The sequence below is a fragment of the Myotis yumanensis genome, unplaced genomic scaffold, assembly GCF_028538775.1.
Source record: "Myotis yumanensis isolate MYYU_CA2020_CCGP unplaced genomic scaffold, mMyoYum1.0.hap1 SCAF_6, whole genome shotgun sequence".
Lineage (NCBI taxonomy): Eukaryota > Metazoa > Chordata > Mammalia > Chiroptera > Vespertilionidae > Myotis > Myotis yumanensis.
This window is the reverse complement of record NW_027223757.1, coordinates 69,719,180-69,735,910: the sequence shown is the minus strand read 5'-3', so window position 1 is coordinate 69,735,910 and position 16,731 is coordinate 69,719,180. Positions and strand designations below refer to the sequence as shown.

Below are 16,731 nucleotides of genomic sequence, written 5' to 3'. Positions count from 1 at the left end.
CAACGTTATTAAGGAGCCTGTATGATGTTCACCTATAGAGGAGCACATGTAGCCATCAATATCAATAGTAGTAATTAGAGTTGTCATTAGAACTACCAAGTAGGAAGGAAGGAAAGGCAGCCAGGGAACATAACCTGCCATTGATGAGCTTAACAATAAATGTTGCCATTGATGCATGTGCACAGTGGGGTCAGAGAGATCAGGGTAATGAGAGCTATGGAGATAGTTAGCATCAGGGATAGGAGTAAGAAGTGAATCTGTCTTTTTCAGCTAAAAATTCTCACTTCTATTTCTCTTTCACTCTCTCTCCAGAACTTCAGTGCCATATCTTGTCCCTTGCAGGTCATTTCTGTTCCAGAATCTTGTCAACACTCAAAATCTATTCTTTCAATAAAATACATTTTTTTTCTTTCAGACCTAACTTTTTGTTCTCATTCATTCAAACTGAAATACTTTGAGATAGCTTTAACTTGTCTTTTTCTTTGCTCATTTCTTTCCAGGCTATTTATTTTCAGCCATAGAGGCCTGAATCCCTCTGAGTTTGGACTACTAAAATAATTTCCTAACTGTTCTCACAACCAGGACAACAAGGCTGAGTCCATTTAAATTTTAGAACAGGTTAAGGACTTCCTCTGCTTCAAATGATCAGTGAATAGCCTTCATTTTCCAGAGAACTAATGTTCAAGTTTAAACAGCCAGTCACTACTTTTAAAAATGCAAAAGCCAAAACAGAACTTTGTGCTCACCGACTGCCTTGGATTTCATCCTGACCTGAAATTATTCCTATACATGTTGCATGGTGCTGTATTTAATTACATAATGTATAAACATACCCAAAGAGGTAATTGACACCAACATGACTCCTGCATTCTTTACTCCAACAAAACATGTACATGATAAATGTACATGTCTCAGACAAGTCCCGCTCTCTCAGGTATCTGTGCTTTTTCTCCAGGGGTCCGGTTTTAGGGGTCCAAGAGTTTCCTGTGTATAATTTTTCATAGATGCATCACTATGGTGGAAGACCCATCTATTTCCTGGGGCTTTCAAAAATCCCTACTTATAGAATTTATCCCTTTATTTATTTAGTACTTAATCATTGCTTTCTAACACACAGTTCCAAGGTAATTCCCTTTCTACCCATTTTTTTATAATATATTTTATTGATTTTTTACAGAGAGGAAGGGAGAGAGATAGAGAGTTAGACCATTGATGAGAGAGAAACATCGATCAGCTGCCTCCTGCACATCTCCTACTGGGGATGTGCCCGCAACCCAGGTACATGCCCTTGACCAGAATCGAAACTGGGACCTTTCAGTCCACAGGCCGACGCTCTATCCACTGAGCCAAACCGGTTTCGGCATCTACCCATTTTTATCTATTTATCCTTACTCCTTCAAGGGTCAGCTTGGCTAAAATTTCTAAGCCGAGTTCTCTCCTCTGTGTTCCTATAGTGAATGTTATATGATATTGGAATTATCCCTTTTTATCTGTTTCTCTTTCTAAACAAATACAAAGGCAGGTCCCATAACTTATGTATCTTTGTATTGTTAGCATCAGGCAAAGTATGTGTACTAGTAGGTACACAAAACATTTTAGTTCATTAGATAGAATTAGGTCCTTTCCCAAATTCAAAATCAAGAAGTGACATATAATTTCCTACCTAGCATAATTCCTATTCAGGAATGTTCATACCCCAGGCCTGCAATAAATTGTATGGAAGATGACGAAGATGATGATGATGATGGATGACAGCGAGGACAACAGTGATCCCTATTCTAATTTTACACTGTGACAATAGAGGAAATCCTACAGACAAGTTCCCATGCTCTCACTTTATCATCGGTGACTAGAAAGATCCTGATTCTGTATTGTCAAAGGGACCTAGGAAAAATTTTGGAATTAACTGTAATGTTCCAGCTGTCATCTCTCTTCTACAAGAAGCCTATTGATATTCTTAAAATGCAGAAGGACATGTGAGCTGCTTAAGAAGCTACTTGAATTCCTTCCTCCAAGCAACCTGCTTCATCTTTTCCCATAGAGCAGGAATTCAATTCAGATGCTGTATTTGAGAGTAAGCAAGAATTTAGTAATATGATGATACAGTATGAAATAGACGGTCCATTTCAAATTTGTGATTTTAAGATGTTACAGGGGGTTCTGAGCCACTCCAGGCAAAGCTGCAGTAGTCAGTTCATGGCACTAAAGCAGCGGGAGAGTGAAGGCTCCCAGGCTGGCTTAATGAGACTGACACGAAAATCAATTGTTTGCTAATTGAAGAAGAAATATTGTCACAGAACTTCCTACATTGTTTAATGCAAATGCAGAAAGGGCCTTGTACTTTATCACACTAACTCAGAGAATTAGGTAGGGGGATGAAAACAAACATGAGGAAAAAATGTGACTCTTGAATCACTGTTACATAATTTAAGACAAAACAGTTTTTAACAGCAACAATACAACAGATGGGATAAAATGAGTGTTGTCCTTTTTTTAAGTAAGCACAATGTTCACACAAAGGAAAAACAGTTTAATAGCACTTACCTCAAGATATTAAATCATTGTATTAAGGTGTATAGAGATCAAGATATAAAGCAGCGAGGTTATGTCTCAGCAATCTGGGATATTTTTTAAAACGAGAGGCCCGGTGCATGAAATTTGTGTACTGGGGGGGGCGGGGCGGGGGAGACATCCCTCAGCCTGGCCTGCACCCTCTCACAATCCGGGAGCCCTCAGGGGATGTCCGACTGCAGCTGAGACACCATCTCATTCTTTATAGATCCACAAAAGCAGAACAGTTTTTAGATCCTAAGTTTTGGGCTGGTACCTTTAGGCGTCACACTACCTTCTGGATCTATGTTTAATAAGATACTGTTTTTAATAGTACCTTATTAAACACAGGTAATAGTCCATAGATAATAGTCAGAGCTGAGGGAAATCTCCATATCTTGTTGGTTAGTAAATACTGAATATGTACACATAGCTTTTATTTTTTGGTAGATGAGTAATTAATAAATTAAAAACAACAATAACTTTTATGGAAAAATATTAAAACTGAAATATTGAATGGAAAAGAACACCTCTAAAATGCAATCTACTCTAGGATCCAGGAAAAATATATTAAATCAAAATTTAAAAGTTATGAAATAGGACAATAACATCATAAGGAAAGAACAGGCAGGCTTGAAAGGACAAGAAGATGAGATATAAAGTCAACAAACTGAGATGAAAAGGGATCTAGGTGAGATCAGAATGGATTGCAATAAAACTAAAATTGCAAACGTTTGAGTAAAATATATTATTGGATTTACTGAAGAAAGTTAGTGACTTGAAAAGATCAAGTCAGTAGAAAAATAATTTAAAAGTGTCCCTAGAATGAACAGGAAAAAAGTTAACCTATACTGAGTGATTGCCCTCTGTCAGATTCTTTTTTAATAGTCTAGATTAATTTTTATCTTCTAACAATAATATAGTGTTTGTAATATCATTTGCTATCATTACTTCACAGATAGAAAATTGAGGCCAATAGAGTTTAAGGAAATTTCTTTATGCTGCAGAACTTGTAAATAGTCGAACTAGAATTTAAACTGAGATGGTCTAACTCCAGGAATAATGCTCTTTGCACCAGTGTAATAATGTTGCTACCTTTATCCTGAAGAACCAAGGCATTAAAAATAAAGCTTCCTGGTGCTTTTAAAAAGGCTTGTGTAAGGAGATCAAGAGTTCACCAGATTCTGCCAACATTAATGAAAGAAAGTCACAGTAGGTTAGTCTTAGAAAAATTATTTATATTGAAGGAATATGTTTAGATTGCTCTAAGAACCCTGGTAGGAGAGAAAACAAAACAAAAAGAGGATACCTTCAAGATAACAAAAATAGTGTATGCTTTTGAAGTTTTCTCTTCAACTGTAAATGTCAAAAGAAAAACATATAAATAAAGAGGGGAAAATGGTTAAGGGGTGGGAAATGTGTCAAAAAATACCTGACAAATTTTCTTTCATGCATTAATGAAATAGAAATGTAATCTTAGAAAGTATATTACTCATATAACACACATAAAAAATGCTTAAAGATGTGTGCCCATCAACAAAAAATGGAGATTTCAAAGGAATAATGCTAATGTTGAATCATGCAAACATAAAACATACTATCAATAGTATTATAAAAATACATGCATATGACAAAAATAACCTGAAAATGAATATACATAATAGAAAAATAATTGAATAATATTTAGGCTTTCAAAATTCAGGTCATATTTACAAATACTAGAAAATTAAATGAGTACTGTGTGTGGGTGCTGAGTTGAGGGTGGGGAAAAAGAATAAATTGCTTATATGGGAGAAATGGTATAATTCAAAATCACTATTGAAATAAAAACCAACATTTTTGTAAAGTGTTAGAAAACTGAAGTCAGAATGTCACTACAAATTTTATTCCTATAAATGGATTTATAAATGTAATAAAAATAATCTGAGGATATATATATATATATATATATATATATATATATAGCATCAATTGACTCAATAAAAATTATAACAGGCATGATCATCTTAAGAGACACCAAAACAATGTAATTTATATCACTAACATTTTTCTGATTAAACCCCCTAAAAAAAACAGGAGTGGAAGAATACATAATAATTAAGACCTATATATTTTAAGTAAACAGAGAACATCATAGTGATAAGATGCTAATGAGACAGAAATAGTTGCTATTGATACATGAATAAGAAGTAAACTCCATTTTCATTACTATTTACCATTGTTTTGGGAGTTCTGGCCAATAATATAAGACAAAAACATAAATAAAAGACATAAATGGTAAAATAAAAACAAAATAAAGTTTTTAGTTACAGTGTTTCAGTCTTAAATTAAATATATCAACCTGAACTCTACCAAAATTAATAAATAATCATTTAATAGTAACATATCAAAATGCTCCACAGAGTAATGTTATAAATTATTTCTAATAAATAAAGGATATTATAGAAAATATTATCTATTTGATTTTAGAACAAAAAGCATAATATCCCTAGAAATGACCTTCTCAAATAGCATGTTAAGACCTATCTGAAAAAAACCTGATACGATAATGCCAATAGTTGTACAAAGAATTGAATAAACAGAGGGAAAATAGGTAGGCGAATTTAATATCATAAATATTTAGATCTTCCATATAGATGTTTACATTAGCCCAGCCAAAATTAAAAGAGTACCTCCATTTTAAAATTGAAGACGAAGTAAAGGTATGTGTTTCTTCTACATCTTAAATTGCCATTGTAATTATCAGAGAAGCATAAGAAGTACTCCATAACAAGACTGGAAAATTAGGCTGGGTACCCATACTAATTAGGATTAAAATGATCTGTGAAAGACATGATACAAACAAAACCATGTGGCAAAAAAGATAGAAGTTTGTTTCCCCTGTAAACATACATAGAACCTGTGTAGTATGCCAATCAGTCACCCAGGATCCAGGCTTCTAACTTGGTCTCTATCACTCTCACCATGTTGCTACCACCTCATGCTTTGAGAGAACTAGTTGAACTCCAGCAATCCTAGCTTCCTACCAGTAAGCAGCAAGGTAGAAGAGATGAAGAGAATGGCCCCTCCATTAAAGAACATCTTACTTCTCATCTCTCATTAACCAGAACTTAATCACACTGGAATATTAGACTTCAGATGGCCGAATGCCCCAATGTATTTAGGGGCTTCAATTACTTAGGAAAAAGAAAGCGCTAGACGGACATAATGCTCATTTATCTCAACTTAAAACTGAGCCTCTTGCACTCTTCCAGGACCTGACTCTAAAATTTCCATGGTATCTGGACAATAATTTCTAGAACTTGGAGTATATTCTTATGTCCTTGGGCAGACTTCTTTTCACCAAGTAGTGATCAGAAATTGAGAATAGAAAATTTAAGTATGATTTACCAAAGTATGCATTTTAGAATCACAAAGTCTATAAGAGTACATTGGAGATAGACATATCTGAGAACTTCTCATTACCAGTGTGGTTTTTGGCAAGCAATTAGCTTCTCTGACAATGGATTCCACATTTGAAAATGCTGCTCAGAGAATGAATGGGTTTTGTACATAAAATGCTAAGCACAAATTCGGGATCATAATAGGTATCTGCCCAACAGTAACTGTAGTGTTGCCTTGGTCAAGACTTCTTGGAGTCAGCACAATTAAATAGTTATAAAACTATGACCATACCCTCCATATTTTTTGCTAGTTAGTTTAATCACTCAAACAGTTATGAGTGGGGATAGTTTTTAGGTTCAGGAACTTACAACATTAGATTTTTAAAAAAATATGTAATGAATAATGAGTAGATAAGTCAAGCTGATGCTTAGTTTATTATGAACACTGCAATAATAAATTATCTCTTAGTAAAATACTTTAAAATAATATGTTGTTGCAGGTTCTCCAAGTTTGTGCATACTTACAGTATTGATATCCCATTTTGATAGATCTGTCTTAAAGTTTTCACATAAGTAGTTGTACAACTTTTCTTTATAAATAGTAGGTAAATGCTATAACAATAGCTTTTACTTTCATCCTTTCATTTGATTCTCAGAGATGAAATATGCAAAATTAGTAGAGTAGAAGTTATACCTATCTTAAAGATAAAATGATAGAGGTTTAGGAGTTGCTGTGACTTATCTGAACTTGTGCAAATCACTGAGCAACATCTTGAAACAGACACTCTGATTCAAACCCACACCCCTTTGCTCTACACCCCACTTCCTCTTTCCATTTAGAAGCAACTAATTTATCACCAGATTTGAAAACGTGGGGATGGGTATCATGTTGCTTTTATCGTTGCCTTCTGAGAACCCAGCAGAGAAAAGACTAATAAAAGAATGTGAAATTAAATAATGATGTGAAATTGCACACTTTTGCAAGGACTATAAATATGCCTAATTTTTGAGAGTTTATATATTAAAACAAGAATCAAGAGAAAAAGAGTTACAAAGAGTTAATAAAATTCTAAGATAATCAGCTTGTATTATCTAATTCAATTTTTAATTTTATCCCTCAAAATTATAAGTTCATAACACCCAGATGCTAAATACTTGATTAATTCATTAGTGAATGAGTGTTTTAATTAAAACATGATTGAGTTCTAGCTTGGTATTAATACACAGGTAACACTCAAGCAGGAGTGTTTTAAGTTTGGGTGAGAGGTTAGTGAAATATTCTGTATGAAAAGCAAAACAATAAAGAACGCTTAGTTTAAAAAACCCCACAACTGAGTAAGTAATGTTTTACCAGTCAGCAAAAGTGTAATAAATATGATATTCCCCAGGGTAGAATTGTCTTCAGTTCAGTGAGTTTAAAGTTCCATTATTACAAAGCACTTTTTAAAGAGTGTTACTGAAATGATGCTGATTTAAGATCTTATAGCCAATTTTGGCAAAAAAAAGGCAAGTCAGTTGAGGACAAAAATCTGATAAAATGTCACAGTGGTACTTCACTTATGCGGAGGTTAGACTCATGGCAACCTCACTCCTCTAGAACAGATGCAATCAGGGCATCAATGAGCCAGGCCTTTGCGCAGTCATATCTGTCTGAAGAGTCACCCACATCACTCTAGGGACATGGGCTGACCCAAATTAACCAAGTATTGGGGTGTCCAATAAAACCCCACCAAATTAGAGGTACAACAGACTAACAGCAGCAACAGAAATCAAAAGTTCTATGAAGATATAACAATAGTAAATTGTGGCCACTAAGGCCATCACTGATGTTTGTAAGAAAACTTTTGCTAATGAGCTGTGTATTCTGTGTAAGAAAGCAAGAGAAGATGAAAATGGTCACACTTTGCATGCCTTAAGTACTCAATTTTCAAAATAATTATATAGAATATGCCCTTAGGGCTGCTGAAAAAAATGAGGTGCTGTCTTATTTATGTAGCACATTAAATTTCTGAAGAAAGTAAAGATATTAATCAAGTAAAAGTTTTATGTATGCTCCTATAAAATTTATTTACCCCACCTTTTATTTTTTGAGGGGAAATGTTGCATGAAATTAACACCACAATACAACACTCAGTGGGATCTGAAATGCTCTATTATAATGGGAATGCTATTTAGTACAGCCAGTGTGATATAAGGAAAGATGTCTTACTCATACATCAAAATCTGATCCTGAAAGCTGACATGAAGGGTTGGTACCCTTGGGCTCTGTGCTCCTATTCCTGCTCTGTTATCTCTTTCCCTTTATAGCAACTTCTGTCACCGTTGTTTCTTCACCTCTCTTCTCACCCTGCGTTCTGCCCACCATGCCTTATTCTCTATCTTCTGTTATCCTTGAGAGCTGCTTCTCCAATGACTATAATTAAGCCCTATTCTTTTTCTCCCAGTATCCCCACTAGTTGCATCCTTACAGCAAAATCATTTCCAGTAGAATTAAAGACCTTAATATAAGAAGTACAATGAGCCCTAACCGGTTTGGCTCAGTGGATAGAGCATCGACCTGCGGACTCCAGGGTCCCAGGTTCGATTCTGGTCAAGGGCATGTACCTTGGTTGCGGGCACATCCCCTATGGGGAGTGTGCAGGAGGCAGCTGATCAATGTTTCTCTCATCGATGTTTCTAACTCTCTATCCCTCTCCCTTCCTCTCTGTAAAAAATCAATAAAATATATTTTTTTTAAAAAAAGAAGTGCAATGAAACCATGATGGCACAGGAAGACTATCCGGACTATATATATATATATTTGCTGAAATAAGGAAAACTTTCTTAAAACTAGTCACTAAGCCAAAAGCAAAGGTAAAGGATTAATACATTTAATTAAATAAAAACTTAAATTTCTATTTCCAATATATATGATGGAAGAAATCAACATAAAAAGACTAACAAGCCAAAAGAGAAACAGGAAAATAAAAGTGAATGTCTTATAAACATAAAAAAAAATGATCAATTCTTACCCTAGCTCGTTTGACTTAGTAGATAGAGCATTGGCCTGTGCACCTAAGGATCTGGGGTTTGATTCCTGTCAAGGGCATACACCTAGGTTGACGAGGCAACCAATCGATATGTTTCTCTCACATCAATATTTTTCTCTGTCTTTCCCTCTCTCTCTTCTACTCTCTCTAAAAATCAATGGGCAAATATCCTCAGGTGATGATTAAAAAATTGTCAATTCTTACTCATAACATAATATTTACAATTTCTATATATTTGATTGGCAAGACTAAAAAATCAGATTAATTTGAAAAATTGGTACTCAGGTTTTAGAGAATCTTGATCCCTTATGCTGTTGATGGGGGAATTGAAAAGATATCCTCTCTTGGAATTTATTTAATTGCAAATATTCATTTTGTGCTTACAACCACATATCTTTCTTCCTTTACGGGTTTAATCCTGCAGATACATTTGTACATATATGTAAATTTATAGTGGGTGATGTTTCAATTGAAGCATTAATTTTTTCCTATCAAAAAACTAGGAACCAACAGATCTGTCATCATGGGAATGTAAATAAAAAGTGGAATATCCATAAAATGAAATATTATGTGGTTTACTAAAAAGAAAGTAGATCTATAGATGCAGATATGAAAAGGTCTCCCTTAACTATTATTAAATGAAAACATTAAAGAACATGTTTTTATTTTCTGTATATTATGACACTTGACATTTGAAAACATTTCTGGCTGAGGAGAGACTGCCTCTCCAAGGACTAGTTAATTCTTAGAGATAACAGATTCACCTAGCAAAGTGCCTTTGATATGCAAACTAACCAATCTCTACCTATTTCTCCTCTGTCTGTTTCATGGACTCCAGGAGGCAATATTTCCCAAATTTAATCATCTCAGGACCAAGTACTAGGCAACTTGAGAGCACTCCAATTGCCCTAAATTTACCAAAATTATTCAAACTAGCCAATACTAAATTGTTTAACCTGCCCCGAACTTGCCTTTCCTGGAGAAATACCAATAAAAGCAGTGGCCTAACCATTCTCCCTCATTTCCTGTCTTCTGCTTCCTGACCAAAACCCGGTGTTCCCCTGGCCTCGTGATTAGCCTTGTCCCTCATTTCTAGGGGATTCTGCGTAACACCGAACTTTCTTTTCAATGGCATTGACCTCTTCATTGCCACTCAGTTAGCTTTATAAATTAAGACCTGGCACAAAACAAACAGAATAATGTGTATAAATATGCTCTCATTTAGATAAAAAGAGAATATATATATATATATGCATATGACTACATTTATGAATGTAGAGCTCTAGAAAGTATATATAAATAATTTGGGGGAATGGAAATAAAAATCTGGAAAGGGAGAGAACATCAATCTTAATAAATGCTTTTTTTGAACAGCTTAAATTTTTTTGTATGTATTATTTTCATAATGATAAAAATATCAATATAAAGATGACTCTGGTTGGTATGGGGGGAACACATTGGAGAAGATGGAAAAGAATGAGACCAGTTAGGACAATATATAATGTGCTAAGTAGTGATGATGGTATAGCAGACTAGGGAGAAGATGGTGAAGAGAAATAATGGATAGGTTAGAAGTATATATTATTGGCTGATGGAGAGAATTTTGGTGAAAAGTAAGAGGAATTAAGAATTCCTTTAGGAATTTATTTAAGCAATTGAATAAATTGGAATGCTGTTTATATAAGTGGGGAAAATGTAATGGGCTAGTGTTATAGGAAATGCTCAGATAATCCTACTTTTAGGCTGAGAAGATTGTATTTAAAGATGTGCCATGGATAGTTATTTCTTCTCTTGAGAAGAGGGAATTGATAAATGCTCTCCATTGCCTGCAGCAGGGGATGTTACAGCCACGGACAGATCTTGCCAAAAGATAATTTAGATCTGATTTAACAAAAAAGAAAATGAGAACATTCTAAAATATTTATGTCTCCATCTGGCCGAAAAAATATGTATATGGTTTTTACCATGTGAAGTTTCTATTATAGAATTAGTAATTTCTTTTAGTGTTTTAAAAGAGAAAAATGTTTTGATTCCCCCAGTATTATTGAGGCATGAGAGACTTATAAAACATGTATTTATTTAAGGTGAACAATGTGGTGTTTTGATACACACACACACACACACACACACACACACACACACTCTGTGCCTAATTGACTTTTATCATTATCAGTCAACTGGTTTATGAAAGGGCAGTGGGGATCATGGTCAGAATCAGTTTCTCTTTGAGGCAGATATCAGCTTATTAAAGATATCAACCAAGGAAACCACACTGCTTTCCCATCTAAAATGGAATGGTGTCACATTATAAAAGACACTTGAAATCAGCTGTCAAATAGTAACAGTTAGGGGGCTGAGAAACCAGTGCAAGTTATACCTGATTATTTCATAGAATAAAATAGAAGTAGAAAATAAAAGGGACATGTTGAAAATCCTAGACTGATTCATACTCTTTCACTGCTTTAAAGGGAACCAATTAATTTCTTTAGGTCCTAAAAGGAATAAAACTTATAATACCTGATCTTTGCAAGATATCTGAAATCAAGCAATCGGCTAAACAAAGACACAAACAAAATAATGAATTTCAGAAACTGTCTTAATGTTAATTTTATTCTGCTTAATAATAAACACCCAAATGGAGATTCAAGTTGGTAAGTAAGATATCAGACAGATATGTATTTGTCAGTCAGCAAGTTATTTTTTTCTGATACAACTACATTTTTCTTAATTGTTGGCTCTGCTCTGTTTCTTGCTATCTTAAGTTATGAAATTGCATTATTTTTCTCTTTACATTTTGTGATTGCCTCTTCCCAGATCTGTTATATTTTAATATTTTTTAAACTTTATCAAGCATTCAGTATATTCAAAAGGATGTATTAGACACAACCAAGTTATTAACAGTATTTATCTTCAGGATATATTACAACAAATATATCTTGACTTTGTAATGAAAAATAGAAATCATTTCTGTTAAAAAATATGTTATAATCTTTTATAATAATGCTTTAAAATAAAACCTAACTTGTTGAATGACATTAACCTACTTTGAGTAAAATTATTCCTGGGCAATTAATTTAAATTAGCATCCTTATTTATCTAGTTTATTGAATAAATAGTGATTAAATAGCACCAAATATAGCCTTAGTATTTATCATAACTCTTGGCTTAGATATAGTTTTATACTTTTATTCTCAATTCAACCATTTCTGAAGAGAATAATAGTGCTATTTACATGCAGTTTCCCATGGGCTACCCCATGTGTTGGGTTCATTGCAGCAAAGTAAATACTTTGCTTTATGTTCTTCATTTTAGTGCAGTTATGAGTCCCACTCAAGAGAGTGGCTTGCACATAGAATACCTCGTGTATATACTCATAACTTTTTCTGAAATACAGTACCAATCACTGTACTAGCTAAGGAGAACATAATGGCAAAGATGGGGACAATGTTTGCCCTTAAAGACCTTATAGTAACAGGTTTATTTGTGGTACTGAGAGGTAAGGGGAAGGACATGTAGCTAATATAACTGTCGAATATAAAAATTAAAAGTATGAACAAATGGTTAGTCAAATCTGTGTAAGTGACCACTGGAATGTAATGAAAAAGAAACAGATTTCCATGATGACTAAGAGATGATAATTTAAAGTAGAGTAGTGAGGTTTTACATAATGTATAATAACTGATAAAGAATACAGTTGCATATCCATATGCAACATATATTTAACCTTTAAAGTGCAATAAAACAATGAGCCTGTTAATGATTTAATAAACAGAACATCAGCAGCCGTGCAGTCTCCCCTGTGCCTTCCCTCAGTCCCAGACCCCCCGCCTCAAGTCCCTCCACAAAGTATGTGCTCGCCTGGACTTCCCCTTATTTTTCTTTATGTTTTTCCACTTATGTTTGACCCTAACCTAAACAGCATAATGCTATTTAAACTTGCTTTTACATTTTATTTAAAAAGTGTGTACTGTATTATTCATTTGTGGCTTGCTTATTTTCAATATTATTTCCAGATTCATCCACATTGATATGTTTATTTCTAGTTCTCTCAGTTCCAGCACTATGAATATAATATTGTGCTAAAGTATTCCTTTTCTCTACTAGTATTCGCAAAAATTTGGATTGTCTCAGTTTTATGGAGTTAGAATAATGATCTTATAAACATCCTCATACATGTTTCTTATGTACAAGAGCAAGAAGTAGATTTCTTGGTCTAGTACATGTGTATATGCAACTTTATACAATAAGGAAGTTGTACATTTCTACCAGTAATATATGAGTTACTGTTACTCTTTATCCTTACCAACACTTGTTAGTATTAAACTTTTAAAAATGTTGCCTATCTACTATTTATAAACAGACCTAATTGCAACTTTTATTTGCATCTTTTTATGCATGTATTGGCCAGTATTTCTGGTTTGTGCTATTTTTTTTGTATCTGATCTTTATAACCATTTATTTGTCATTCATGTATACTACAAATATGTTCCACAAAGTATGGCTTTTTTATGATTTTCTATATAGGGTATTTTGAGAAACAGACATTCTCAATTGTACTATAATAAAATTTAATGATTTTTAAAAAATTAAAGTTCTGGGGTTTCTCTTATCCTGAGAGAGTATCCCATATATTCTTCTGAAGTTTTTATTATCTTACAGTTGTGTGGGTATATTTTTCTTAGAGCCTCTTTCCCTTTGTAGTCACTGTTAAAGTCCTCCCTTCAATACTGAAAGTCTCTCAGATACTTAATTTAGATACTTATTTTCAGTGCAATATTCAACTACCTTACTGTAGCCTGATAGCTATGGCCACCGGCCTTTGTGTTCTGGGCACTATTAGCTGGCACATTTTTCTCCGTGTTTCTAAGTCCTGCTTCCAGACATCATCCCTTCATAGCACAATGTTTCTTTCCACTCATGTCCAGTGATTTAAAACAAATTTGTATCAGAAAATGGTTCCCTTGCTTAAAGGACTGTCCACAAATGTTAACTTTGAGGTCCTAAATGATTTGGCCCTGCAGACTCACTCTGCTATGCTCCCCACTTCATTTACTACAGAACATCTACACTGGTTTTCTTTCTGAACTTCAAGTTTGCCAAGTTGGATCACATCAAGGTTTTTGTACAAGCTTTTCTTTACTTTTGAAATGAAATTAATATTCTCTATAGCCTTAGAAAGATTTCAGCCAAAATTCCAGTTAAAAAAAAAAACACACACACAAAAAGAAAAACAAAGCTGATAAAGTAAATCTTAAACCTAGTTATTTCATGATTGTAATGTACTGTTTCATTTTTGCTGTCTATACTAAATGTAGAACCAGTGAGAAGAAGAGTTTGATCATATCCATGGGGCTATATTCTGCCTTGTATCCTGCTATATCTAATATAGGAGAGAGGCATGAGGACTATATAAATAAACTAAAGTCAAATAAAGTGAAGTCAGGGAACTGCTATGGTACTGCCGACACAGAACTCAGCTGACCGGAGATGCCAGTAGACTGCAAGGAGCCTCCAGGACAAAGAAACTTCCTGCAAAGACTGATTATAAATACTTATCCATATTGTATCGTTACTCATACCATGAAAGAAAAACACAAGGCCGCAAGCTGTACCTTGTTAACATTAAAGATAAACCTAACATTGGGGCCTAGTTTTTTCTTCCCTATAGCCAGTGATTTTCCATAGCAATGAAAAGTAGATAAAAACCCAGCATATAGGACAGAAGGGGGAAGGTCTCCTTTGCCTCACTTGTAAGGAGAGACCACTACTCTGTGGGGTAGTTCATTATTCTTCTGTTGTCCTAATAAACTCCAAGTTCTGATGATTGGATGACTGGCATCTGAATTCTTTCCTTCACAAGCCAAGAACCCACTCCGCACAGGGCATGACTTCCCACACCTGTGGGGTGGGGAGAATTCACTAAGGAGTCTAGTATCCTATCCGTGGGTCTGAGCACAGTGCCTTTTATTGTAGGTGCTCAATCCTTATTTGTTGACGGAATAAATGAAAAAGCGATTGAATAAATAAATGTCTAGTTGAGAATACTTGATAACTGGAAGTTCAGAATAAAGGGCAACTAAGAGCTGTTTTCTTCCAGTTCTGCATTCCCAGCCTTACCCAGCTGTTGATGGTGCAGAACATCCCATCAAACACTCACCCTCTCTCTGTCAACCTCTTTCCCTCTAACTTGGTTGTAAGTACTGGAGTTCCCCAAAACTTTATATTTATTTCTCTCAAGTCCACATTTTTCTTAAGAAAAATAGAAATATATGTCATCAAGAAGCATTCTTTTATGGTTTAGTCCAAATTACATCTTCATATAGTTTTTGAAGTAAGTAATATGCTGTTGGTACTAATCCATATTTTAAGTTGTTAAGGGATTTTCTTTTTAGAATTTTGATTATTTATGTTTAATTTCTTAAATGTCTGGACCATAGGATCTGCATAAGTCTGTATTTAGAGACATCTAGGGTTGGCCATTTTCATTTTATAGGAAATTTTCAATGTCTACTCTAGATTGTCTGCAGTTTGACAGAATCAGAGACAACTACAAACACAGTTTTTATCATTCTTCTTTTAAATCATATTACTTGAATAAATACATTTCAATTGCATTACTGTTAATTTTTAATGAACTGAAGTTTCTTATCTTTCTAATAAAACACTGCCCTTGAAAATGCCTTTGTGTTCTTAAAATAATCATGATAAAAAATTTTTATTTCCTTCTGAATATTTTAAGGTTATCTCCGGTCTTTAGATATACCTTGAACTTGTTTTGTGTTGACTTTGTGGTTAATAGTTTCATTACTGGGTTGAAGATGTATTGTTGGTTAAGTGCTAAGCTTTTATAAATACTTAACTAAGCATTCAACCAATAGAATTTTGTACCCTTGAAAGGCTTCCTGTAATTAGACATAGGTTAACTATGTTCTTGGAAAGGCATCCTCACCATTTATAGTTTCCCTTTATAAATTGAAATATCTGTTATCACCATTTTACTCAACTGTGCACATTAATTCCAATTTTACCATAAAATAGGTTTCATCACAGTTCAAATTAAATCTATGCAAAAAATACCTTAATGCAATCTAAATCATGCAATTATTTTTAGTTATTAAATTTGTCCAGGAGCAATGGGGAGAATTGCTACTCTGGACTTAAATTGGAGCCAAGAAGATAAGAATTCACTGAATAGGAAATTATAAGACTATTCAGAGAGTCTGAACAAGCCACGTTAGTGTCCTAGTATAAATATAAAGAAAAGGAGTAACGAAAGACATGTAACAAAGCATATTTCAAAAAGGTCAGCAATGGTGAAAGTAAGTGTGTAATTATATGCATGATTCAAATATCTCAAACACCAAAAATTGGTTCATAGAGCATAATAGTTTCTTACCATCGAAACTAGGAAGGCAGATACACTCTTTTATGATAATGTAGTTTTATCGTCAAAACCTAGACTTGGCCTCAATAGTCTAGATTTGCTCGCATTATTGTCACAAGAATAGAGTAATATGGGCTATCCTAAAAGTATAACTTATTTTGAAAATATTCTACAAAATATCAAACAATTCCATAAAACAAGTAAAAAAATTAGCACTTATAAGATAGCTAATTTACTGGGGTGATTTTTCTCAGGATCTGTGTAAATCATAAAGGATATATTCCATGGTAGCATTTTGGAGATATTTCTATGACTCTGGTTGGCACCTATTAAAACCTGCCATAGAAATCCTCCCAAATTCATCTTGTTTGCATGTAGAGCCCGG

General features: G+C 34.0%; 1 protein-coding gene across 1 annotated transcript in view; it reads right to left on the bottom strand.

Moving 5' to 3' along the window:
- Nucleotides 1-16,731, bottom strand: part of EYS (eyes shut homolog) — a 1,239,289-nt gene that overhangs the window by 396,793 nt on the left and 825,765 nt on the right. The window contains 1 exon segment of the mRNA XM_070419099.1: nt 8,190-8,198. Coding sequence (XP_070275200.1) covers nt 8,190-8,198 — 9 coding nt within the window.